Source organism: Panthera onca, chromosome B1 (assembly GCF_046562875.1).
Source record: "Panthera onca isolate mPanOnc1 chromosome B1, mPanOnc1 haplotype 2, whole genome shotgun sequence".
NCBI classification, from domain to species: Eukaryota; Metazoa; Chordata; class Mammalia; order Carnivora; family Felidae; genus Panthera; species Panthera onca.
In genome coordinates, this window is record NC_138342.1 from 160,489,358 (window position 1) to 160,516,774 (window position 27,417).

The following is a 27,417-nucleotide window of genomic DNA, read 5'->3' on the forward strand; positions in this document are numbered from 1 at the left end:
ATTTAGGTGTTATAAATTTTAGAAGGTATAAGTAAACTTGTGGATATCTGTGTGTGGCTATTGACCTGTAAGAGAATTAAAGTGTTGTAAGTTTTTTCTCGGTTCTGAAGAAATAAAACTAAACATTCCCTGAACCCCTTGCCCTATAATCTAGATAGAAAACAGGCAAGTATCTTACAGAATACCCAAAGGAGCCAACGTCTTCCATAAAACTAAATACTCAGGAGAGCAGGGCAGGGCCATTAGCTTCATGACTGTGGGAAATTCGTTTAAACTTTTCACCTCAATTATGTCATCTTGTTTTGACAAAAATATCTCGTTTCCAACCTCTCGTGCAGCTTTTAAATCCGGTGAAGCTCACCTCTGCATTTTTTTTTTTTTTTTTCTTTTTGGCAGCCTTGAAATCCTAATAAAACAGAACGAGGAGGGGGAAAGCCCCAGAGATAACCCTTTTGTCTTTGCAAATGCCAATGGTATCCATTCTCCTGTGCACCCAGGAGTCTGGGTGGACGATGCCGCTGCCAGCGCCCTACCGTTCTATTGCGTCTCCCTCGGGTTCCCGGCACCATTCCCGGCCCTTTAGTGCGGTCCGACATAGTACCGGAGTCAGCGGGCCTCTTTTCCCATTTAATCTACCAAGTGAGGAGGATGGGCTGATTAATCCCGAAGAAGCTTTGTCTTTCCCTGAAACTCAAAATGCTCCCTTAACCTGTCATCCTCCATCCCTGCCTTTCAAAGACTTCCGACCTCAGCCAGAGACTCCGCGCGCCAGCTCAGAGGGCAAGGCACGCCCCACGCACCGCCAGTGCGCTCGGCGCTCCGGCTCCCTGCCCGCAGGAAGGAGCCACATCTCGCGCGATTCCTTCCACTTCTCGCGACACTTCCTGCCAGTCCCCTGCTGCCTTCCTCGCCCCACCCATCGCTTCCACGCCGCGGTCCCGGCCACCTCACCTTTGCTCTTAGTAGCTTGGCTTGCCGCTCACCCGCTGGGAGCGCAGTGGAGACCGGTGTTGGGCACGAGCCTGGCGGGGCCGCAGGCTCCGCCCTGCTCCGCCCCGCCCGGGCTCAGGGGAAAGGCCGCCGCGGGGACATGTGCCCCCCTCAGCGAGGACAGGAGAGTGTGAAAGGCAGCGGGGCAGCCAGGTGAGCCCGCGACGGCTTGCTGGGGTGGGCGCTGGGCTGAGGGAGGCCCCACTGGGGTGCGGGTTGGAGGCACTGCGGGATGGAGGTGCCGGGGGCGGAGTCGGACGCGATGCCTGAGGCAGGGAAAGGGGGTGCTGGGAGTACCAGCCCGGGGGTGGGTGACCTCGGTCCTTAAGAAAGCGGTCAGGGCCCCCTTTGTATCGACTGCGCCCTGTAAGGCACTGGGAAATTACCTTGTTTCTATTGGTGGTTCCGCTCCTCTCTGCAGGGCTGGAAGCGGGAGGAGGCAGGTCCCCGAGCTCTGAGGTCCCAGATCCGGGCTGCAGAAGGCCCAGGGTCGTGGGGAGAAGGGACACGCCAAGGTGGCCGAGGTAAGTTGGCGCTAGGAAAAAAAGATCAAAGTGGCCGATAGCCTCGAGAGCGTTCGCTCTGAGCGAAGCCGGGTGTTTGCCATCCCGCTGCGCTCGGTGCCGAGAGACCAATAACGTTGCTCACTCTCCGCAGAGCTTGAGTACTCTTTGATGTGTGCGCTGTTCTTTAACGAGTGGTCTGAGTGTTGACGGGGTAGGACCACGTAGGCCAGAGTCGCCTCTGAGGGAAGGAGGCTTTTGAGGTCGCTTGTTACTTTTCACCTGAGCCTTGGCAGGTGTGAGTGGGTGCGCTCTTGCGCGCAGTGGCTCAAACGGGGGTTCGTGTTTTCGGAATTTGTGCCCTAGTCCCCGGTTAAGCACATTTCAAAGATCAATAAAAGGTAACAGGTTCTTAAGTGAATAGTTTTATTTTCAGTATTTTAAGATTCCGGTAATCATGTCAATGTATAATGATAGGGGTCTGGAGCCCTAAAATCCAGGTGTTACTAAGACAGTTGGAGTCAATTTTTTGTCTTTATCAATAGACTTAGATTGAAATTGGGATCAGATGCTTTGTTGCCGTCAAGTTTTTGACCATGTGTTTCTTCTGATTCTGGGTTTGTCTTCTAATTTATTGTCTGATTAAAACCATGTAGTTTTCTGAGAGGATTGGGAGATCAGTGTAAAGCGGTTGGTCTGACTATAAGAAACATTGTGTTTAAAGCTCCCTCTCAAATCCAGCTCTTAATTTAGAACTTATTTCTATTTTCAGTTTAGATTTAGATTTTTTTTAGACGTGGTTCCTTAAAAATGACCAGGTATGTGTGTGAGAGAGAGCAATTTCAGTGTTAATAGAAGGAAAATAACTTTTTCCCGATAGTTTTCTTTCATCTTGTCTTTTAGAGAGCGAAATGTCATCAGTGGGGTCACACCAGGAACAATTGTCCCAGTCAGATCCATCCCCATCACCAAACTCATGTAGTTCCTTTGAGCTACTAGACATGGATGCTGGCAGTTTGTATGAACCAGTTTCTCCTCATTGGTTCTATTGTAAAATAATAGATTCTAAGGAGACATGGATTCCTTTTAACTCTGAGGATTCACAGCAGCTGGAAGACGCCTATGGTTCTGGTAGGATGAAAATGATGATTTGTATTAGATAAAGACATACTATTTCTCTCAGTCTGATGTAATAGTTCTTATATTGAGCACTATTAAAAAAAATAAGTTTTAGATTTTTTTCTGGTTGTCTCGATAGCATTTTAAAATACTTAAGAATTTGGTCTGTATTTGAAAACAGTACTTACAATTTTTGCATAGTTATCTACTATTTCTTATGTTCTAGCTTATGTTTCAGTTTTTGTTTATGAAGAGTGGGGGATGTCACATTGCAAGGGAATGAATTAACTGTCACTTATTTTTTCTTCTTTTATGAAACAAGAATGACGCTAGTAACCACTTTTACATCATGATGGTCATGGTCATTAATTTACCTTTTGGTCCCTCAAGCAAAAAATTCATAAAAAAGCCTTATATACTTTTTTTTTTTTTTTTTAATGAAACACTGTTCTCTCTCCTCAGAAAAAGAACAAAACAGTGTTGGGTATTATTTTTTTCATGTATCATTGAAACCAGGAATGGTTTTGATGGTTTATAAAGTAGTAAAAAAATATTATTTCCATTTTGTTTAATGTTAATTTTTTTTTAATGTTTTATTTTTGATAGAGAGAGAGAGAGATAGAGTACAAGCGAGGGAGAGGCAGAGAGAGAGAGGGAGACACAGAATCTGCAAAGCAGGCTCCAGGCTCTGAGCTGTCAGTACAGAGCCTGACATGGGGCTCGAACTCATGAACCATGAGATCATGACCTGAGCCAAAGTCGGATGCTCAACAGACTGAGTCACACAGGTGCCCCCATTTTATTTAATGTTTAGCCAGGTAGAAACAAAATTTGTATGTTTCATAACGTTATTTAGAATATAACTCAGAATTGTATTTTGGGAGGTTTATTTTAATATATCTACTTCTTTTCCCTTTTCCAATCCTTGATAGGAAAAGATTGCAATGGCAGAGTTGTCCCCACCGATGGGGGCAGATATGATGTGCATTTGGGGGAGAGGATGCGGTACGCTGTATACTGGGATGAGCTAGCATCAGAAGTGAGACGATGTACCTGGTTTTACAAGGGAGACAAAGATAATAAGTATGTTCCCTACTCTGAGAGCTTCAGCCAAGTATTAGAGGTATTCCCCTGACCCCATTTCACTTTTTTCCTTCTCTCATTTAATAATCTTTTCCTGTGACTCATTTTAATGAAATTTCCAGAAAGAGTTTGGTTGTATCCAGATTACATTTATAGCATTTCTTTTTGCAAATTAGTTTCAAGATAAAGTTATGCCTTTATGCCTGTTTTGTCTTTAAATTAAATTTTTTTTCCCCTAATGGTGATCATTGTTCATATTTAAACTATGACCACAGGATTGGTCATTTTTGCCTTTTATTTTTCTGGCTCTGGAAACAGTCTGGAATTTGCTTTCTTTAAGTTGGAGTAGACATTAATATTATTGAAAGAAGTATATCAAAATGTTAACAATGATTTTATCTAGTTTAGATGATAAAATCAGGAGTAATTTTATTCTATACTATTATCTGTTGCAATTTTGAAAGATTTTTCAAATAATTTGATAAATTGGAGTTGGATATTCTTATGTAGTGATTTATCTAGCGGTATTCTTGTAAAAAAAAGTTTAATTTTAATAGAAAAGCTATTAGAGAAATCTAATGAAAGGTGTTTTCTTTTAAGGAAACATACATGCTTGCTGTAACTCTGGATGAATGGAAAAAGAAACTGGAGTCTCCTAACAGAGAAATTATTATATTACACAATCCAAAGGTGAAGCAAATGAAACCTTTCTTTCATGTGGGATTAAAGGTTAATTGCATTAGTAAGGAGAACTTAATTGGTTTCTTTTTCATAGGGATTCTACTTAGGCTAACCTATGGACATTTTTATATAGCATTCACAATTATGAATCTTAAAACTTGTAGCCACTGCCATCATTTTTTTACCTCATTCAGCTTATACAAAAGAATTTTCTTAGTGAAAATTATGCCACTGTAGATTAAGAATATCACACATGTGAGCATATCTTACATGTGTAGGGTATTATTGAAAGATCTGTTAGTCTGATGTATTTTTTTCTTTTTTGGCTTTATTGAGGTGTAATTGACAAAATTATAAGGTATTTAATGCGTAACACATTGGCCTATAATTTCAGGGTTCTCATTTCAGGCTACTGGAGTTGCATGTCAAAACTGTAGTTGAGATTTGACTATGTATTATGTTTTGAAAGACATGTTCCTGTCCTTCACAAAGAGGGATAAATAGAGATGTCTATAATGTACAATATATCTGCTATATATGCTTTGATCTTTTCTGTTTAAGCTTATGGTGCATTACCAGCCAGTTGCAGGGTCTGATGAATGGGGTTCAACACCCACTGAACAGGGTCGACCAAGAACAGTGAAGAGAGGGGTTGAGAACATCTCTGTTGACATTCATTGTGGTAATGTTAATCATTTATTTCTTTTCTTCTTTTTCTTTTTTTTTTTTTTTTTTAAAGTCTATTTTGTGAGAGAGAAGGGGAGAGGCAGAAAGAGGGAGAGAGAGAATTCCAAGCAGGCTCTGTACTGTCAGCGTGGAGCCTGATGTGGGGCTTGAACTCATTAACCTGAGCTGAAACCAAGAGCGGGAAGCTCAACTGACTAACCCACCCAGTTTTTTTCTTCTGATACACTCATTTATTACTTAAATTGTGACCTTTTCCTGTGGATTTGGATTACCTCAAAACTTAAAAATGATTTAATCATATGGTCTTACGAGTTGAGATCCGCATTGCTTCATGTACTAAGAATCTTTTTTTTTTTTTTTTTAATTTTTTTTTTTTTTTTCAACATTTTTATTTATTTTTGGGACAGAGAGAGACAGAGCATGAACGGGGGAGGGGCAGAGAGAGAGGGAGACACAGAATCAGAAACAGGCTCCAGGCTCCGAGCCATCAGCCCAGAGCCTGACGCGGGGCTCGAACTCACGGACCGCGAGATCATGACCTGGCTGAAGTCGGACGCTTAACCGACTGCGCCACCCAGGCGCCCCACTAAGAATCTTAATAGATCTAAATGTCTGTTTTAAAGTTGCTGAGTATATATTGTGGGATGGGTAAAATTTGGCAGTATTAATTAGGAAGTCACGAGGTACAAATGAACTGATTTAGTCCTAATTCTAAAAAGTGTGATTCCACCTGTTTGATTAGAAACTTATTGGGGCGCCTGGGTGGCTTGGTCGGTTAAGCTTCCGACTTCAGCTCAGGTCATGATCTCACGGTCTGTGAGTTCGAGCCCCACGTCGGGCTCTGTGCTGACAGCTCAGAGCCTGGAGCCTGTTTCAGATTCTGTGTTTCCCTCTCTCTCTGCTCCTCCCCCATTCATGCTCTGTCTCTCTCTGTCTCAAAAATAAAATAAAACGTTAAAAAAAAATTAAAAAAAAAAAAAAAAAAAAAAAAAGAAACTTATTTCTAGGAGCACCTCAGTGGCTCAGTTGGTTAAGTGTCTGACTCTTCATCTTGGTTCAGGTCATGATCTCATGGTTCATGGGATTGTGCCCCACATCAGGCTCCTCACTGACGGCTTGGAGCCTACCTGGGATTCTCTCTCTCCCTCTATCTCTGCCTCTCCCTTGCTCATGCTTTCTCAAAATAAATAAATAAATAACTTAAAAAAAATGGCAATTTATTTCTGGTAATTCCTGTCCTTGAAGATTTTTAGCTAAGGAAAAGTATTTGTCAGTAGGACCTTGATGGTTATCCATTGCTGTCCTGCTAGGTCCATTTATGGTTGGTTTTATAATATATTTAACTGGATTATAAAATTCCTTTTATCTTGCAGAGAAGATGGCTTATCTTAGACTTACTATACTTACAACATTTTAGACTTACTATACTTACAACATTTTAGACTTACTATAATTTAAAAAAAAATTTTTTTTTTTAACGTTTATTTTTGAGACAGAGAGACAGAGCATGAATGGGGGAGGGTCAGAGAGAGGGAGACACAGAATCTGAAACAGACTCCAGGCTCTGAGCTGTCAGCACAGAGCCTGACGCGGGGCTTGAACTCACGGACCGCGAGATCATGACCTGAGCTGAAGTCGGCTGCTTAACCGATTGAGCCACCCAGGCGCCCCTAGACTTACTATAATTTAAAAAGATGAGTTTAGGGGCTCCTGGGCAGCTTGGTCGGTTAAGCGTCTGACTTCGGCTCAGGTCATGATCTCACGGTCCGTGAGTTCGAGCCCCGCGTCGGGCTCTGTGCTGACCGCTCAGAGCCTGCAGCCTGTTTCAGATTCTGTGTCTCCCTCTCTCTCTGCCCCTCCCCTGTTCATGCTCTGTCTCTCTCTGTCTCAAAAATAAATAAACGTTAAAAAAAATAATAAATAAATTAAAAAAAAGATGAGTTTAGCGGCACCTGGCTGGCACAGTTGGAGGAGCATGCGACTCTTGATGTTGGGGTCATGGGTTTGAGCCCCACATTGGGTGTAGAGATTACTTAAATAAAAACTTAAAAAAAATAAAAATAAAAATAAAAAGATGAGTTTAAACATTTAGGGTTTATATACACATCACACATTGGAACAATTGATAAAAATGGAATATTAGATAAAAGTGTTCTACCAATGTTATATTGCCTGAATTTGATTACTGTGGTTATTTAAGAAAATATGTTTAGGAAATACACATTAAAGTATTTAAAGGGCTAAAGAGGTATGATGTATGCAATCTGATTATCTATGCAACTGCTTCCAAATGATTCAGAAAAAAAATGTGTGTGTAACACATACACATAGAGAATAATAAAGCAAAAGTGATAAACGTTGAAGTGTTGAATTTGTAAAAAGCACAGGGAAGTGTCTATACTATTCTTTCACGTTTTCTGTAAGATTGTAGTTATTTCAAAATAAAAAGTTTAAAAAAGACTGAAAAGTTTTTTCACAGACTTATGTCAAGATAAATTAGAAACACAGTAAAATCCCTGTATTTTTACTAAGTAAGATATAGGACTGTTTTATGTCCTTTAAAGTGATCTGCTTATCTTTATAACCTATTCATTGTGAATGTTTGATTTTAAAATATAAGACCAGGTATCTAAAATAATTTGTCTTTTTAATTTCATTTGTAGGAGAACCTTTACAAATAGATCACTTGGTTTTTGTAGTCCATGGGATTGGACCAGCTTGTGATCTCCGCTTTCGAAGCATTGTACAGTGTGGTAGGTTTGCAGAGTGTATAAGATTAAATCATTTTAGGGGAATATTAGTCTGTACTCCCATGAGCTGAGATAAAGTGTCTTTTTAATCTTTTGTCTTACCTGCATAATAAGATTTGGATAGCTAAAGACAGGTGGCAAGGTGGTAAATCTTCTTAACTTAGACCTAAAGTACTAGTAAATTCCCTAGGCTAATAGTTATATTCTTAACTAATAATTCTTGAATGAACAGGCCTTTAATTCTTATAAAATTATTTTATGATGTGATGGTCCTCTATTCCAAATTTAAAGGGAACCAAAAAATGATACAGTTTAAATGGATAACAGAACCTTTAATCATTGTGTAATTTATAGTGTGATAAAGCTCTTGATGTTCTACTTGGAATATTTAGGTCGTTAGTATAACTTGATTTTGAAAGGTAGTGTCTCTAAAACTTAACAGTATATATTCAAGAGTCTAATTGTCCCAATTTGGGAATCTTATCCTACTGGCTAATGCTTCTAAGCATAAACGTTCTGGAAAGTTAAGATTGATGTAGTATGAATTTCAAATAGTGTATATATTTTTTTAATTTAAAATATTGGATTGTGGTTGTTTATAAGAACCACAAAGTTAGAATAGGAATGTAACTGCAAGGCCAATTGAAATAATCATTTTTTTCTCTTTTATTAAAAAAGTAAAACAGTCCCCATGACATAATAGAAATTTTGAAGTTAGCTTTTCTTTAGATAAAATGTTTTATATGGTAAAATAAAGTTCTGTGTTAAGGGAATAGCTCTTCCTATATGCACTGATAATATTCACTGAATACCACTTGCTCTTTGTGACTCAGGTAAATATGTGTTCTAAGCAAATGAAGATAGAATATTATTACATGATCTGTTGTATCCTAATTCTATAAATTGATTGCTTCCCTGGTGATGCATAAGTTCATTTCTTTTTCAGTTAACGATTTTCGCAGTGTTTCCTTAAACCTACTACAGACACATTTTAAGAAAGCCCAAGAAAATCAGCAGATTGGGAGGGTAGAATTTCTTCCAGTGAACTGGCATAGTCCTTTGCATTCTACTGGTGTGGATGTGTGAGTAATACCTTTCATATTTGAGTTGTTAACTATGATTGTAATATGTTTTCTGATTATTGATACCGTTGGTATGTTTCTGCTTATAGCTGATTGTATAAAAATTTTTTCAGCAAATTTTGTGTGCTTCTGTGCCTTTTCTTAGAGAAACATTTTAAAATGTTGACCAATCCCATAGTTTAACTATCCTGGTTAGGAGTAAAGAGCTGTGTGTATCTTCTAGTATGTTTTATTAGCTCATTACTGTTTACTATTACAGATATATTATTTCTTTAGCATTAAAAACAAACATTGCTTTCTTCCCATGGTATAAGCATTTCCTTCTTTGGATGTCAAAGCTAACCTACCTCAAGATTTATAAAGTATTTTATTGTATCGCTTCTCAGCCTTTTGGCTGAGATCGAGTGTAGTATCTGTTCTTATCAGCTTAATATAAAGTATTTTATTGTTCCTTTTGTGATCTTATTTAGATAACATTTGTCCACATTTGGGGGGAAAAAAAAAGGAAATCCCCAAACATTAAATTATTAGCATTTATTACTTGAAGTATAGTTGTACAACTTTATTTTTTATTTATTTTTTTGGTACAGCTTTTTAAAATTAAAGTTCATATTTATTTATTTTGAGAGAGAGAGCGAGCATGTGTGTAGGAGGGGCAGAGAGAGAGGGAGAGGGAGAGAATCCCAAGCAGGCTCTGCACCATCAGAACCATGAGAGCATGACCTGATGAGTCCAATGTCCAACCTACTCAGCCACCCAGGCTCAGTACCCTAATTAGTACAACTTTTAAGTGATGGCTGTTTTTCCTGATTTTGTTTTAGAGAAAGAGCACAAATGGGAGAGAGGGGAGCCCTCAGAGGGAAGCTCCATGAGCCCAGCATGGAACCCAAAGTGGGGCTCAATCCCATGACCCTGGGATCATGACCTGAGCTGAAATCAAGAGTCAGATGCTCAACTGACTGAGCCATCCAGGCGCTTCTTAAGTGATGGCTTTTTTTTTTTTTTTTAATGTTTTATTTATTTTTTTAAGCAAGAGCAAGCAAGAGAGGGGTAGAGAGAGGATCCAAAGCGGGCTCTGCGCTGACAGCAGTGAGCCCAGTGAGGAGCTTGAACTCATGAACTGAACTGCAAGATCATGACCTGAGCTGAGCCAAAGTTGGACTTTCAGCCAACTGAGCCTCCCAGGCATCCATTAAGTGATGGCTTTCTTAGGTCACAAGCCCAGTAGTTTTGTTTATAGATTTTATGGTAATGTCAGAAGGTTGCCTTATATTAAGGATATTCTAGAGAGCTATAGGCTCTCCAAAAAGAAGTGTGTTCATAATATAGTTCTAGGATAGAACTGGCAAATGCTTCTCTGGAAGATAAAGGAAGTAGTTTTACTTCCATGTTGATCTTGGAAATGGCTTTCCTAATTTCTGCATCTCTCAGTTCTTAATTCTGTGTGATTTGAGCATATTGCATGTGCCCGATGTTGTATTATGTTGCTTTTACTAGGTATGGAGCTCATACTCCTATCTGAACTGATACTAAGAGGTTACTAAGGGCATATTGCCCTCTCTAAACTACAGAAACTGTTGAGTCTTTGAGGAATCTTTATGGGTATCTTGAGAAAGCTTTAACGAAGTTGATTTAGATAATAATGTCTGCATGGTTTTCCTTTGCAGGATGAGAGTTCTGTTTGCCTTCTTTCAGCTTTTGGAAATGATGCATTGAGAAAGGGAGCTGATCCATTTATCGTTTGACTTGTGATCCAAAAACCTTAATGCTGAGAATTCTAGGAAAAGCCTCTGTATTATCTGTCTTTTAAAAAAACTTTTTTTATGGTAGAGAATTTTGTACAAAAAAGTAGCTTATATAATGAGTCTTCATGTACAGATTATGATTACCCAGCTCCAACAAGTCTCAACACATGGCCGATTCTGCTGTATCCATTATCTTCCTATCCCTGTCTACTGCCCATCCCTCCACCATGTTGTTATTTTTTTTCCCATCATATTATTTTTGAACCAAATCTTAAGATATTACATCATTTCATTTGTAAATGTTTGTATGTCTGAAAGGACTTTTAAAAATATATTAACCATAACACCATTATCACACCTAAAAAATTCTTAATATCAACAAATATACATATACGTATACATACACAAGCTCGCACACACAGATTTTAAGCGGATCTAAATAAGGTCCATAAGTTGCAATTCACTGATATGTCTTTTAAGTCTCTTTTGATCTCTTGGTTATCTTTCCATCTCTTATTTCTTTGTAATTTATGTATTGAAGAAACTAGGTTTGTCTTGTATAGGGTCTTACTCACTTTTGCTGATGAAATTCTTTTGGCTTAATTAAACCTGTCTCTGAGTCCTCTGTATTTACTATAAATTGATTGTCTGTTGTATTTTTAAATATCTAAGTCTAAACTTGAAGGCTAAGCTGGATAATAGCTTAGAGGGGCTTTTGGAATGTATTAGGTTTTCTGCTTAAAATATTTTTCTTTTTTTTCAGAGATCTGCAGCGAATAACTCTGCCCAGCATTAACCGCCTAAGGCACTTCACCAATGACACAATTCTGGATGTCTTCTTCTACAATAGCCCCACCTACTGTCAGACTATTGTGGACACAGTTGCTTCTGAAATGAACCGAATATATACACTTTTTCTGCAGAGGAACCCTGATTTCAAAGGCGGTGTATCCATTGCTGGTCATAGTTTAGGTAACAAATGAGTTTTCTGTGACCAGAAAGGACTATTATATATTAAGGATACCTGTTCTCTAAGTACAGTGTCTTTTATCAGTATCAGAATCAGAGGTCTAGAACTGGTCTTTGATGTACAATTTGGAAGGGGTTGGAAGGGTGGTGGTGGATTGGAAGGAAAGACTTCCTGCTTTATAGATTTTGCTACGTGGGTAATTGGCTTAATAATTTTTGTATAAAAGACAGCTATGTAGTGCCAATGCTTAGAAATTGTCCCTTCTTCTATTTTACTTATAGGTTCGCTTATATTGTTTGATATCCTAACAAATCAGAAAGATTCTTTGGGGGATATTGACAGTGAAAAGGTAATTTAGATGTACAGATAGATTCTCATATACTATTTCTTAGTATGGATCTTTAGATTTTAGACTTTTAGTTTTTTTGCTTAGTATAGTTTCATACCATAACGTTGATTTTACATTTATTTTAATTTTAATAGACTTGTAATTATCTCTGTCACTTTTGGATGATAGAAGCAAGATAGTAATATGCTCCCACAAATATTTGTCATATTCTAAAATAACTTTAGGTATTTTATTTTCCATTACAAATATTCACTTCTGTTCTATTATTAGAATTATAGAATCATTGAGCTGACGTGGAGTTTGCATGTGATGTGGAAATGAAGAATAAATTGGATGCAAACTGATATAATTTATAGAAATTCTGTCTGAAAGCAGTGGGAGGACTTGATGTTTAAACATCTTTTGCAAAACAAAGTCCTATGAACATTTATCTATAGTGTTAAATTAGTACTTAGCATATGCTATCTTGTGTATTTTCTCTTTTTATGTAAGTATTCTATTTATATTGTTGGACTATGAGTTCTTCCAGGACAGGGGTTTTGTCTTAGATTGTTTTATGTCTTAAACACTTGTTCCATAATAAGAGCTCAATAAATGTTGTATTAATGAAGTTGAAAATACTTTGATAATGATTCATGCGTTCATTTATTTAAAAACATTGTTTCAACTGAGGTTGCAAATTTAGAGATTAGCCACTTCTTAAATTTTATATAAATTACAATTTATTTAAAATTAAGTATATCTTTATGTGGAACTCTTATACATTTTTATTGGCAAATAGTAATAATAAAGGAAAATCTAAATAAATTCAGAGAATGTGAGCTTTACTATTTAATTTTTAGGATGCACCAAATATTGTCATGGATCAAGGAGACACACTGACACTAGAGGAAGATTTGGAGAAACTTCAACTCTCTGAATTCTTTAGTATCTTTGAGAAGGAGAAAGTAGATAAGGAAGCGCTGGTAAAAATAATCTTTTAAAACTTTATGCTGTACCATTTTTAGTATTTTTATTGCTTATCTTCATCTTACCACTTACTAAGAGCCTGCCCTTTGGAATCATTTTAGTCATAAATACTTTGTTATCATTAGTGATGTCCTTAGCTTGTTTATGTGTTTTTTTTATCGTATAAAGTGATCTTGCTTTGTGGAAGTGCAAGGTTCAGAGGAGCCATGTCGACAAACATAGTGGCAGAGCAAGGACTAAAAAGCAACACAGCTCGGATAATGTGAACATGAGTTAGAATAAATGACCGCTAACTATTCTGACTCTTAGTTTCTTTTTCACCTTCAAGAGCTCTACTGCTGATATTTGCTTTTTATTTGTTTTTGTTTTTTGCCACTTTTTTGGTGCTTTTTCGGGTTTGCAATACATTCTTTCATTTAGTAGATATTTAGTAAATGCTTAATATGATCAGGCTTACTATACCAACTACTAGAGATAGAGTGGTCAGTAAGACAGATATGGTCTCTCATATCACTATGTTTATAGTTTAGCGGGGAAGACACATATTAAATACTATATTACAATTATGGTAAGTTCTGAGTAGGAAAAGCATACAGTGGTATTTAAGAACTAACCTAGTCTGGGAGGGTGAAGGAAGCCTTAACCTCCTCAGATAAGCAGCACTGAAGCTGAGATACTGATTGTTCATCTGTTTCATGTTCCACATTTGCTGTATGTTCTTACTGCTTGTGTCCATGAGTAGGGATATAGTATTTCTCAGGAATGTGACATCTGAGTCTGCATGGAAATCAAAGAGTGTTTTGTGTCATGCATTATCTACTCACTTCTGTAGGTTTGTTTGTTTTTTTTTTTTTTTTTGTAATGTCATCTATATTACTATAGCATTGATACCTTTTATTTTTCTCTAGGCTTTTATGAATAAAATACTCTCTTCTTAAAATTCTTAATGATGTTATACCACTAGGGACCCTAGTAATATAAAGCAAAGAACAAGAATGATTAGGTCTTACTCCTCTCAGAGAATGGGACATGTAATTTATTTTATTTTGCCTAGAAATAAGAAGGATATTTGATTTTCTATATCTAGGCTTTATGTACCGACAAAGATCTTCAGGAAATGGGAATTCCCCTAGGACCAAGAAAGAAGATATTAAACTACGTTAGGACCAGAAAAAAATCAACGGTATGTTTAATATAGCTTGTAGGATTAAACAGTTTTTGACATCCTTGTATCCTTATGCTTTGTGAGGTGTTTAGGCAGCTAAGAAATTTTGTTAACTGATCTTCGGCTTTCTTTTTAGATATTAAACACATTTTTTATATTGACATCCTTAAAAAATATTATTAGCTTCAGAAATCTTATCTTCCCTGGAGTCTTCTCACCATTCCGTTTTTTTCCTTTCATAACCTTTTTATTGAAATACAATTCACATCACCTACCATAAAATTCACCCTTTTAAAGTATATAATTTACCCATTTTTAGTGTATTCACAGAGTTGTGTAACCATTACCACTATCTAATTTGAGAACATTTCCATCACCCTAGAAAGAAACCCTTTTACCCATTAGCAGTCACTCCCCATTCCTTCCTCCTGTGAATCACTGGCCTTTCTGTTGTTATGGATTTTGTTATTCTGGATATTTCATATAAATGGAATCATAGTATGAGGCTTTTTGTGGCTGGCTTCTTTCACTTTAGCATAATGAACTTGAGGTTTATCCACGTTGTAATAGTACTTCTTCTACGTTCAGTTTTTTTGGCCACTGAATTCCTTTCCATATCTTAGTTGTCTTTCAACTTTGTGGCAGGCTGTTCAGTTCTTTCTTAAGGCCCAGTTCTTGGCCCAGCATCTGCATAAATTTCTATACTCATAGAGACATTTTGCTTCCATTAAAAGGGCATTGCACTTGATTGAACTCCTTAGCAACCCTCAGCATTCTTTTTCATCATGCTGTGCTGTTGTTTTCTCTCCTAATGGTTGCCTGAAGTTTCAACTGCTGACCAAATGGCTGTGTACAGCTTTTACCATTTTAGAGCGTGTATGGATGTTAGTTCATTATTTACGACAATTTTTGTTTTCATCAGCTTTATCTTGTTTTTTTGAGGACTCTTCCTAAAATTCAGAACACTCGTAAGCATCCTTTCAAACCAATAAAAAAACTGTATAAACCTTTGGATATTTTTACTGCATAGCTTCACGGCATTGTATTATTCTTTAGGGTATTAATAGACCAATCCTGCAGCCAGCTTCAGGGGTGAATATATCTAACATCCCCAAAGAACTGGAGTTTTGCAATAAAACAGACTCTACTGGAAATGGTGACTATCTGGATGTTGGCATTGGGCAGGTAACAATTTTAATTAATTCTATTTGGTTATTTTATTGCCTGCCATTGGTATGGTAGGAGCAATTGTCACTTCTGTTAACAATGAGAGATATTTTTATATCCTCTTTCCAGGTGTCTGTAAAATACCCCCGGCTCATCTATAAACCAGAAATATTTTTTGCCTTTGGCTCGCCCATTGGAATGTTCCTTACCGTCCGAGGACTAAAAAGAATTGATCCCAACTATAAATTTCCAACATGCAAAGGTTTCTTCAATATTTATCACCCTGTAAGCATTGGACATGTTTTCACCTGAATATTAGGGCTCATTGGTAAAGAGCACATAATTTTCTGTTTCCTTTTTTTTTTTTTTTTAATGGTTATTTCTTGATTTTGAGAGGGGGGGAGGGGCAGAGCTAGGGAGAGTGAGAATCCCAAGTAGGTTCCATGCTGTCAGTGTGAGCCCAATTCAGGGCTCAATCCCATGAACCACAAGATCTGAGCTGAAAATAAGAGTCTGATGCTTAACTCACTGAGCCACTCAGGTGCCCCAAGAGCATATAATTTTCTGTTGTGTTGATTTGCTTTTTTTCTATATTATTTTGTGGTAATGAGACAGCTTATAATCGTTTGAATCTGAAAGTGATGAGGCAAAATAACTTTTTTTTTGATGAGCTTATAGTTATTCTTGCCTGATAGTTCCTAAGACTTTCTGAGTTTCTTCAGCAGAGGTATATATGTAGCTGTTATTTTTTTTCTATGTAGTTTGATCCTGTGGCCTATAGGATTGAACCGATGGTGGTCCCAGGAGTGGAATTTGAGCCAATGCTGATCCCACACCATAAAGGCAGGAAGCGGATGCACTTAGGTAAGTCTGAGTTCAGAACTTGTAATTCTAGACGGTCTGGTCAGTGCAGACTGACTGGATCTCATTCACTTTATTTAACTGTGTTGGACCCTAAACTCTTTGTAAACCATGTAATGTTGTTATTCATGTATGTTTCAGAACTGAGAGAGGGCTTGACCAGGATGAGTATGGACCTTAAGAACAACTTGTTAGGTTCACTGCGGATGGCCTGGAAGTCTTTCACCAGAGCTCCATACCCTGCCTTACAAGCTTCAGAAACTACAGAAGAAGCTGAAGCAGAATCGGAATCGAGTTCAGAGAAGCTAAGTGGTCAGTGACACTGTACACTTTGATTTCCTACATCACATCAGATAAGAGTAACTCCATGATGTGTAATTCTTATTCTCCCAGGAGTTCTTACTTACCCGTTTTTCCCTTTTTATTGTATAGGACCAATATTATGAGTCCTAATGGGCTTTCAGCTCTGCTAGTCTTTTCTATTATCAAATAGCCACGAATTATGGAAAAACATTATTTGTGAGGAAAAATGTCAAGAGAAGCTAAGCACCTGGTCAAGAGGCGTTAAAAGACATTCCTCACTTGGGAATTCTGGATGTTAGACTCCTCTGTGAAGCTTTTTCAGGGGAATGTCTGTGTATTCATTAGTCCGTTTTATTTTCCTGGCTGGGCACTAGCTCATATATCTCCTCTTAATTTCACAGTTAACTTTGCATTCTTTTTGCTTTAATTTTCAACTGCCTAAAGATTTCTATAGGTACATTTATTTATAAACCAGATGCAAATGAATTCGCTATCAGAGGTACAGGAAAGAAAAAATGAGATTGGACAAAATCATTGTGACTTGAGAAGCTTTAAGGGGATTGAAAGGAAGAAGGTGCAGAGAACTTGCTGAACAGAGAGTAGCTCATCCCATTGTAAACTTAGCCATCTGAGGGGAAGTTAGGGTAATCTTGGGGGACTGGAAGCTTTTAGATGGTTATTGTGGTTCCTCCATGTCCAGATGTTAACACAGAAGAGGCCTCTGTGGCCGTTAAAGAAGTCCCACCCATCAATGTGGGAATGCTGAATGGAGGCCAACGCATTGACTATGTGCTACAAGAGAAGCCCATTGAAAGTTTTAATGAATATTTATTTGCTTTGCAAAGCCATCTATGCTACTGGTAAGTGTTGTTTGCTTTTGTTTCTGGGGTGTGGGTTTTTACTTATTTATTTTTTTGGTCTGATTGTTTTACACATATTTGATAGATACAGAAAAGAGAGGATAGGCTAGTGTACATTTGGGATTAGAGTGATTTCTCATTTAGGTAATTACAAAATAACAATCATGTCATTTAAAGAAATCTGATTTATTTATTTATTTTTTAATTTTTTTTTTTTTTTCAACATTTATTTATTTTTGGGACAGAGAGAGACAGAGCATGAACGGGGGAGGGGCAGAGAGAGAGGGAGACACAGAATCGGAAACAGGCTCCAGGCTCCGAGCCGTCAGCCCAGAGCCTGATGCGGGGCTCGAACTAACGGACCGCGAGATCGTGACCTGGCTGAAGTTGGACGCCCAACCGACTGCACCACCCAGGCGCCCCTAAAGAAATCTGATTTAAACACGTTTTATTTTGCTGTTTGATAGAGCATGGGCAGATGATGCCAGCAGCCATGAGTTCAGTTAGTTTAGTTTTTAAAACCACTTTTTTTTTTTTTTTAATGTTTATTTTTGAGACAGAGACAGAGCGTGAATGGGGGAGGGTCAGAGAGAGGGAGACACAGAATCTGAAGCAGGCTCCAGGCTCTGAGCTGTCAGCACAGAGCCTGATGTGGGGCTCGAGCTCATGGAGTGTGAGATCTGACCTGAGCCGAAGTCGGATGCTTAACCAACGAGCCACCCAGGCTCCCCTAAAACCACTTTGGCTATTGGTAGGACAGGATGGGTATGTATGAATGCACTGGACAAATATGTTACTGTTGCTAAAAGTATTTTAAACCCATTTAAAAGTGTTTATAGTAGCTAGAACAGACTTTATTTTTTGTTTTGTTTTAATTTTTTAATTTTTAAAATGTTTCTATTTATTTTGAGAGAGAGAGATAGCAAGAGGGGGAGAGGCAGAGAGAGAGGGAGACAGAATCCTAAGCAGGTTGTGCGCTGTCAGGGCAGAGCCCGATGTGGGGCTCCAGCTCACGAACTGTGTGATCGTGACCTGAGCCGAAACCAAGAGTTGGACGCTTAACTGAGCTACCCAGACACCCCTTTAATGTTTAATCTTTTAATGTTTAAATATTTTTTCAAGATTTAGAGATATAATTGACACATTATACAAGTTTAAGATGTGCAATGTGATTTGATACATGTGCATATTGTGAAGTGGTTAACACAATAGGATTAGATAACACCTCCATCACTGCACGTAATTATATATTGTGCGTGTGTGTGTGTGATGAGAACATTTAAGATTTACTTTTAGTAACTTCCAGGTATACGGTACAGTGTTACTGACTATAGTACCTTGCTGTAATTAGATCCCCAGAACTTATTCAACAGAATTAATCATTATTAAATATAACTATCTGATGGATTGTAGAATGGATTAATGATGCTTTTTGAAATTCATCTATTAGAAAAGAACTTAATCATCAAATATTTGAAACTAAAGGAAAGTACAACTAGGAAAATAAGATGGGTAGGGGGTAAGAGTTCAAAAAATAATGCTTTAACGTCTTGAGAGGAATTTTTCTATTGAGTCCTGATAAAGGAGATTATTATTTGATGGAGTCAGTTTTATCTCTAGATAATAAGTACAGTAGAGGCCATGACATATAATCTAAGTGCAACTCAATAAAAGCAGTCCTGTAAGAGGCCAAAATAATGCTCTTAAGAATGATCTCTGCTGATGTGGCTTGATAGAAATCTGAAAAAGGGTTGCTTTCTTTTTAAATTATGGTTATTATATTTTTAAGTTTTTATTTAAATCCATTTAGTTACCATACAGTGTAATGTTAATTTCAGGTGTACAGGATAGTGATTCAGCACTTCATACGTCTACCTGGTGCTCATCACAAGTGCACTCCTTAATCCTCTCACCTATTTCATCCATCCCCCCACCCATCTCCCTTCTGGTAACCATCAGTTTGTTTTCTAGAGTTAAGAGTCTGTTTCTTGGTTTGCCTCTCTCTCTTTTTTTTTTTTTTCCTATGCTCATTTGTTTTGTTTCTTAAATTCCACATATGAGTGAAATCATAGGTGTTTGTCTTTCTCTGATTTATTTCACTTAGCATAATACTCTCTAGCTCCATCCATGTTGTTGCAAATGGCAAGGTTTCATTCTTTCTTATAGCCGAGTAGTATCCATTGTGTATATATACTACCTCTTCTTTATCCATTCATCTATCAATGGGCTTGGGCTGTTTCCATATTTTGGCTATTGTAGGTAATGCTGCTATAAATATTGGGGTGTATATATCCCTTTGAATTACTGTTTTTGTATTCTTTGGGTTAAATACCTAGTAGTGCAATCACTGGATCATAGGGTGTTCTTTTTTTCTTCCTGTTTTTTAGTAATTTTACTGATTTTATTACTTTTACTAAGCCATTGTATCTTCCTCACACTCAGCGCAAAGAAATAAAACACTAGAAAGAAAAATACATCCTTGTTGTTATTCACAATAAAAAGCTCCTGGTTCATTTTATAGGACTGGGCATATTATGCAATAGGTAGCACTTAATGTCTCAAGTGGATCATTTTTTAATTTTTTTAAAAATTAATTTTTTTTTTTTAATTTAGAGAGAGAGGAGAAAGAGAGAGAATATGAGAAGGGAAGGGGCAGAAGGAGACAGAGAAAGAGAATCCCAAATAGGTTCCATACTGTTAGTGCAGAGCCCGACCTGGAACTCAAACCATGAATCATGAGATCATGACATGAGCTGAAATCAAGAGTCAGACGCTTAACTGACTGAGCCACCCACGCGCCTGTGTAATTATTTTTTTTAATGTTTATTTTTGAAAAAGAGACTGGGTGCAAATGGGGAGAGGGAGACAGAGGATCCAAAGCAGGCTCTGCACTGATAGCAGAGAGCCCAATGCAGGCGTCAAACTCACAAACCATGAGATTACTCATGACATGAGCCGAAAATAGATGCTTAAGCGACTGAGCCACCCAGGCACCCCCAAAGTACGATTTTGATTCTGACCCACTGAATAGAATTTCATGCGTATTTGGTGACTGACTAACACCATGAGAGCTGTGATGTATTGAACCATTTCTGTCGTATCCCCAGATCTCACTAAATAAGAAAATACCCTATGCATGAAAAGATAACAATATGTCCATAAATTTTATCTATAGGCTCTTTTTTTAGTGTAAGGTGGGAAAGAGGGCCCTTTCTTGAGTACAGGGGTACAAGTAGTATGGTCTGTAAAGATTGCTGGATTGATATATGTCTGTTATAAGGAAAGTTAAGGTATACATCAAAACAACTGCCAGATTAACGTCCACAACCTGTCTCAATTCTTCAAATAATGGAGCAAGTTCCTTTTCTAGGTTGACAATTAGTCCTGTATTGGCATTGCTGCTGGTTGTGAAACCATCAAAAGTAAACAATTGACTTGAACCACCCAGTAGGTGTTACAGTAACAGATGATACTTTCACTTTTTGGAAGTCCAAGTTTGCTCCTTTGGTCTGTTGGAAGAGCAAAAGTAGTTAAGAAACCAGGTCTCAAAGCATGCTCTGGAGCATTATCATTGGCCACTTTAATAAAAGGCACTTCATCTTTATGTGACACAACAATAACATGGAGCTCTTCAACAACCTGATGATTTTTTATACAACAATCACTTTAGGTCATCTACCACGATGAACCCCTTTCTCCCACAGTCTCCACTCCTGGCTTTCTGGGCTGCTGTGTTCTCTCAGCTGTAAATTCAGGGACAGCTTCAAAGACAGTCTTGATCATAGGGTAGTTCTGTTTTCAACTTTTTGAAGAACCTCCTTACTAATTTCTTCTAGAGGTCTATTTTATACATATATAACACAGGTGTGAATATGTGACTGTATTATATGTCTCTTTTAACGAATACAGAAGTATTATAGGTATCATTCTGTAACTTGCTTTTTCTACTAGCGAGTCTTGGAGTTTTTTGCCTATCAGGTATAAAGAGTTTCTCCATTCTTTTGTAGCTTTAGTACTCCACTATATGAATATTCTGTAATTCATTTAAATAGTCTTTTATTGCTGGGTCTCTTTAGATTTCTCTACTCTAGAACTTTATACACCTTGTTTATGTCATTTCACCTAATCATGAGTAGATCTGCAAATACTTACAGTTGGAGTTGCTGGCATTATGCCATATGACTTTTTTTTATAAATGGAATCCTATTATATATACCCTTTTTTGTATGGCTTCCTTCATTCTCCATGATGTGTATCAGTTTCTTTCCTTTTTATTGCCAAGTAGTAGTCTCTTGTATGAATGTACCCCAATTTGTTCATTTACCTGCTGGTGGACATTTGGGGTGTTTCCAGTTTTTGGCTATTATAGATAAAACTGTGAACATTCATGTACAAGACTTTATATGGACATATTCTTTAGTTTCTCTTGGGAAAATACCTAGGAGTGGAATAATGGCTAGGTATCATAGGGTAAAAGTGTTTTTAAAAGTGACTGCCAGGGGTGCCTGGGTGGCTCAGTCGATTAAGCGTTTGACTTTTGATCTCAGCTCAGGTCTTAATCTCAGGGTCATGAGTTCAAGCCCCGCATTGGGCTCTGCGCTGGGTGTGGAGCTGACTTAAAATAAAAAAGAAACTGCCAAACTTTTCCTGCCAGCATTTTCCATTCCCATCAGCAATGTTTGAGAGTTCCAATAGCTCCGTATCTTCAAGGGTACTCGGTATGATAACTTCATGATTTGTCTCTTAGCCTTTCTAAATGGGTTGTAATAGCACCTCACTATGGTTTTAATTTGCATTTCCCTAATGATGTTGAATATATTTTCATGTGATTGCCATCTGTACATCTTCTTTGGAGAACTGTTTCAATCTTTTGTCCATTAAGGAAAATAGATTATCTTTTTAAGTTTCAGGAGTTCTTTCTCTATGCTAGTTACAAGTCCTTTTCAGATACATGTTTTTTTCTCAGAATGTGGTTTTTCATTTTTCCAGCAAAATGTTTTAAAGAGCAAAAGTTTTTGATTTTGATATAGTCCAATTTATTGACGTTTGTGACTTTTTAACATATTTAAGAAATCTTTGCCAAATCCAAAGTCATTAAGATATCACTTGTGTTCTAGAAGTTCTATCATTTTAGCTTTTATATTTCGGTCTGTGATCCATTTTGGTTGAGTTAATTTTTTAATATGGTCTGAGGTAAGAATTGAAGTTCACTGGTTTGCATGTAGCTATCCAGTTGTAGCAACATTTATTTATTCAGATGGAGACTGAATTACCTTGGTTCTAGGTTGTTCCGTTGATCTATTTGCTTGTCTTTATGCCAGTAAAACATTGTGTTGATTACTGTAGCTTCAAAATAAGTCTTGAAATCAGGTATTGTGAGTCACCCAACTTTACTCTTCTTTATTTTAGCTACTATAGGTCCTTTGCATTTCCACGTATGTTTTAAATTGAGCTTGTTAATTTCAAATAAAAAGCTTTCTGGGATTTTGTGATTGCATAATATCTGCAGATAAAATGACAGAATTAACATCTGAATGATATTGAGTCTTCAGATCCACAAACACAATATCTCTCAGTGTATTTTGGTCTTTAATTTCCTTCAGCAATGTTCTGTAGTTTTCAATGTATGTATTTTGCACACTATAGTTTTTATTTTATTTTTAAACTTGGTTGCTTTTCTTTTCTTTCTTTTCTTTTTTTAAAGCCTGGAGCCTGCTTGAGATTCTCTCTTTCTGCTTCTCCCTCCGCCCGTCCCCTTCTTGTGCATGTGCTCTTTTTCTCTAACAAAAAAAACCCAAAAAAACAAAAAAAAATGTCTAGCAGTATGTCTGGTAATGTAAAAAAAAAAAAAAAAAAAAATTTGTAGTAAATGGCCAAGAACTGTTCCCTTTTCACAGAGCTCATTCTTGGGACAGTATGGGAAGAGCCATCCAGTTGGTCATCTTAGTTTTGTTTTGTTTTTTACATTTTATTTATTTTGAGGGAGAAAATGTGAGCAGGAGAGGGGCACAGCGAGAGAGAGAATCCCAAGCAGGATCTGTGCCGTCAGCGACACGGGCTCTGTGCTGATAGCACAGGGTCTGCTTGGGATTCTCTCTCACCCCCTCTCTCTGCCCCTCTCCTGCTCATGCGCTCGCTCTCTCTCTCTCTCTTTCTCTCTCTCCACCCCCCCCTTCAAAATAAATAAACTTAAGAAAAAAGGTAACACTGGGGCGCCTGGGTGGCTCAGTTGGTTAAGTGCTTGACTTCAGCTCAGGTCATGATCTCAGGCTTATGATTTGGAGCCCCACATCGGGCTCTGTGCTGACAACTCAAAGTCTGGAGCCTGCTTCAGATTCTGTGTCTCCCTGTCTCTGCCCCTCCCCCACTCATGCATGAGTGCACTCTCTCTCTCTCTCTCTCTCTCTCTCTCTCTCTCTCTCTCAAAAATAAAAAGTAAAAAAAAAAATTTTTTTAAGGTAATACAATCACCTGGTTCAAAATTCAAGATATAAAAGGGTATAATAATGAAGTTTCCCTCCCACCGGGCTTCTTAACCACTAGTTCCCATCTTATGACAGTCAGTGTTATGAATTTCTCATGCATCTTCCAGATACTATTGTGTGTGTGTCCCAGCAATTGTTCGTATCCAGTTCATAAAGAAATTTGATTATATAAAATAACATCATGAAGGATTTTCTTAAGGATATATAGCTCAGGGACTCCTCGGTGGCTCAGTTGGTTGAGTGTGCAACTTTTGATTTTGGCTCAGGTCATGATCCCAGGGTCATAGGATCAAGCCCTGTGTCTGACTTTGTGCTGAGCATTTATTTTGAGAGAGAGAAAGAGCATGTGCGAGCAGGGGAGAGAAGAGAGAGAAGAGAGAGGGAGAGAGAGAATGCCAAGCAAGCTCCATGCTTCACAGAGCTTGATGCGGCACTTGATCTCACGACCCTGGGATCATGACTTGAGCCGAAATCCAGAGTCGGATACTCAAACCGACTGAGTCACCCAGGCGCCCCAACTTATTTATAACTGGAAGTTAGTATGTCTTAATTCCCTTCACCTATTTGCCCACACGCATCTCCCTTCTGGCAGCCACATTTGTTCTCTGTGTTTAAGAGTCTGGTTTTTTGTTCATTTGTATTTTAGATTCCACATATAAGTGAAATCATATGGTATTTGTGTCTGGTTCACTTCACTTAGCAACCTCCAGGTCCATTCATATTGTTGCAAAAGGCAAGATTTCATTATTCTTTATGGCTGAGTAATATCCCACTGTAAAATGAACTTTTTATTGTAAAAAATAAACTTGCACAGTGGTTGTGTAAATGAGGTAGTATGTGTAAAGCATCTTTAAGTATGAACGTTAGCTGCTGCTTTTTACAATGTAAGTTTTTCTCTTTACAGGGAGTCTGAAGATACCGTATTGCTGGTCCTCAAAGAAATCTACCAAACCCAGGGCATCTTCCTTGATCAGCCTTTACAGTGAAAATCAACTATGTATGGCTACTTAACGTGAGTTTTTAAATGTCATGTATGCTGCATGGTTCCTACATATTAATGTGTTATGGGGAACAGTGTAGACTTGGGCTCTTTATAAATATACTTTTCTCTTGCCTGTCACCAAGATCTAGGTTATTATTCATTTTTAGAGGGACTCTGGTTAAAATTCCTGGGGGAAAAAGCACGATAGCCCACTTAGAGAAAGGTTAGTGTTCATTTACTTTGCTAGTGATTTGGTCCAATAACACTTAATCATTTTTAGGATCTAAACTCAGAATCTTAATAGCTCTGATCATCTGAGAGTTACCATGGCAGTAGTTAGAATTTTAATTATGAACAACACATCCTGAGATTTAAGTTACTCAGACTTTTAGATGTGTAACAAGAAAGTCCATGTATCAGGCTCTGGCATTCTGCCTGGCTGCCTTCCAGCTGTGACTGCATCGTGACCTCTTTCCACTCTTCCCTAGACAGACACTGAAGGATCCTTCCCCAGAAAATCTACCTGCTTGTTGCTGCTGTTTTCCTCTCAGCCACGTCATTTCCTGCATGTTACCTGCCACTTACCACTGGGGTCTTTGGAAGATAATCTTTTTTGGAAGTGAGTAGAAAAGCAAAGATGGACCATATTGCTTTTTACCACTGGCTTCGTATAAGCACTCGCCATTCTTCATAGTGGGGCGTGTTTGCATCTTTAATTCTTGGGTGACAGGTGCCATCCTTTATTTTTATTGCTTATTCCTTGAGAGAGTATAAAGTCTGTTTTGAGTTTATTTTGGCTTGGGTAGACATTTTTCTAGGAGGTTATTGCTTGTCTTTAGAAAATGCTCTAGTTTGGAAACAGGCTTGAGATTCAGAAGGCATTTTGGGGTACACATGTCTCATTGGTGTTCTCTGCACTTGAAGGCTAAGTGGGTGTGTAAAAGACTGTTGAGCAAATTCTTTTGAGTCCACTTTTCTTTCCTACAAGTACTTTGTGAAGGACCAAAATGTAGCTGGGAGAGAGTTATTGTTTATTCTCTACGGCTGACAGTTGATCAGAGGAATCACTGATGCTGTTCATTATTTTCACAGCTGTTGGAGCTGCTCTGAGTCTAAAGTGGATAGTTTAGTTCACATTAGGTGCATCTTTATAAAGCAAAGATGTTATATATCCTAGACCTGTCTTTTTATATCGTGCTTCAACTTAGGAGAGTTTAGATGAAATTTGACTTAGTTATTGGATAGTAGCTTCTTTCTTAAGTTGAGGGCAAAGTTATACAAGCCTTGACAGGCTGCTTTGGTTATAAATAAAAATCTTTCAGGAGTACATCTATGGTGAAATAGAATCTGTGACAGTCAACCACCATATCCACTTGGGTGAAGGTAGTACTGTGTGCTCTGTTTGAAAACATTTTGTAAACACCATTGCCTTCCTTGGTACCCATAATCCAGAAAATGTATTAGAAGCCTCATGGCACAGGCAGTGTTGGTTGGGCAGGTCGGTTTGGCTAGGGGGAAATGTTTCTTTTTCTGCAAGAAAAACCTACGCCTGTCGGGGCCAAGGAACAGCTATTGTAGTCATTGTCAGAACATGCAAAGTGAAAGGTACCTTGAAGATGATGGGTGCGTGTAGACTAACTTTTTCCAGGCATCTGCTCACCACTGTGCTGTTTTCTTTCTCATTGGTCAGTTTGTCTTTGCAGTTCTCTTTGTGATAGTCCTTTACACTCCATAGGCCTGTAACAATGGCACAGGCAGGCAAGCTGTGTTTTCGTTTTTTATAAAAAATGTTTTTTTGTAAACGTATCATGGTATCCAGTGCATTGGCATGTAACATTCACTTCAGCCATCCCTTCAACTGCAGTGGTCTTTATCCCTTTCCAGAGAGGAAAGGAAAAGGAAGTTAATCACTGTCACCTTAGAGATGGTAGAGGTGAGGTTGGGGTACAGGGTCAGTGCCTGGCCTTTTCTTGTCCATCTGCTTTACAGGCTAATGCTGACTTAGCCACTAAGAAATGTCAGATACATGGAACACTTTTCTATATAAACTGAGTTTGAAGTAAGGGTTACTGAGAATTAAGTAGCATTAATTATATTTTAGAGGGGAAGCTTTTGTCAAGTTGTCTTCAAATTTAAGTTTATTCTTCCTGTTAGCAGAATAGAGCGTATTTAAGAGTAAACCAAAGGACAAGCAAGGAGGAGTTCCTGTAACCAAAGATGAACAGCATAACCCTGGGATAGCTAGATCAACCACTGCTGGGACTAAGAAATGGTTCTTTCCTGATGGGGAGGGGCAGGCAGCTGTACAAGAGCTTGATGTCTCGTCTCTCCACCTGTGGTAGCATCATGGTTGCATATCACATAGGATGATAGGCTTGATTTAAATCCTTTAGTTACATATTATTTGCACTACTTTGGTCGTATCATGTGCAGTGTCTTGACCAAGACTATTTTTCAACTGTAGAGTATCATTTTATACATATTTCCTGCTACAGAATTTGTATTGCTTATTTCAGCAAGAGATTGTCTGCATGGAAGGATTAATAGTACTGATTAGCTTTCTAATATTTTGCACTTTTTGAAATGTTTGTTTTTTTACATGATTATATTTAAAAGTTTATGAAATACTGAAATAAAACCATATTGACCAGTTGCCTACTTTTACC

The 27,417-nt window shown here is 38.0% G+C and overlaps 1 protein-coding gene and 2 pseudogenes across 4 annotated transcripts; 2 read left to right on the top strand and 1 right to left on the bottom strand.

Annotated features, from left to right (window-relative positions):
- Positions 1 to 977: 977 nt before the first annotated feature.
- Positions 978 to 27,404, top strand: DDHD2 (DDHD domain containing 2). Of its 4 annotated transcripts, XM_078445546.2 has the most exons (19): positions 978 to 1,143; positions 1,412 to 1,514; positions 2,397 to 2,624; positions 3,545 to 3,735; positions 4,296 to 4,385; positions 4,938 to 5,058; positions 7,727 to 7,816; positions 8,760 to 8,895; positions 11,404 to 11,612; positions 11,892 to 11,959; positions 12,802 to 12,924; positions 14,016 to 14,111; positions 15,150 to 15,278; positions 15,390 to 15,545; positions 16,022 to 16,124; positions 16,263 to 16,433; positions 17,125 to 17,284; positions 24,674 to 24,781; positions 25,244 to 27,404. In XM_078445546.2, the coding sequence occupies exons 3-18, from the start codon at positions 2,405 to 2,407 to the stop codon at positions 24,753 to 24,755; spliced, it is 2,145 nt and encodes a 714-aa protein (XP_078301672.1). In that variant the 5' UTR covers positions 978 to 1,143; positions 1,412 to 1,514; positions 2,397 to 2,404; the 3' UTR covers positions 24,756 to 24,781; positions 25,244 to 27,404. The 4 variants fall into 4 exon arrangements, with proteins under 4 accessions (XP_078301672.1, XP_078301676.1, XP_081651731.1 ...); XM_078445550.2 differs by lacking the exon at positions 978 to 1,143 and having other exon boundaries at positions 1,415 to 1,514; positions 2,374 to 2,624; XM_081795605.1 differs by lacking the exon at positions 978 to 1,143 and having other exon boundaries at positions 1,415 to 1,514; positions 25,240 to 27,404.
- Positions 9,270 to 9,417, top strand: LOC132693503 (U2 spliceosomal RNA; annotated as a pseudogene).
- Positions 20,469 to 21,454, bottom strand: LOC132692816 (ragulator complex protein LAMTOR3 pseudogene; annotated as a pseudogene).
- Positions 27,405 to 27,417: the final 13 nt, after the last annotated feature.

What these genes read in the sequence shown, in the direction of transcription:
- DDHD2 (XM_078445546.2), top strand. Translation starts at nt 2,405, where the DNA reads ATGTCATCAGTGGGGTCACACCAGGAACAATTGTCCCAGTCAGATCCA. An exon ending in CTCTGTTGACATTCATTGTG is followed by an intron (nt 5,059 to 7,726) that starts GTAATGTTAATC and finishes TTTCATTTGTAG; the next exon opens with GAGAACCTTTACAAATAGAT. An exon ending in CATTCTACTGGTGTGGATGT is followed by an intron (nt 8,896 to 11,403) that starts GTGAGTAATACC and finishes CTTTTTTTTCAG; the next exon opens with AGATCTGCAGCGAATAACTC.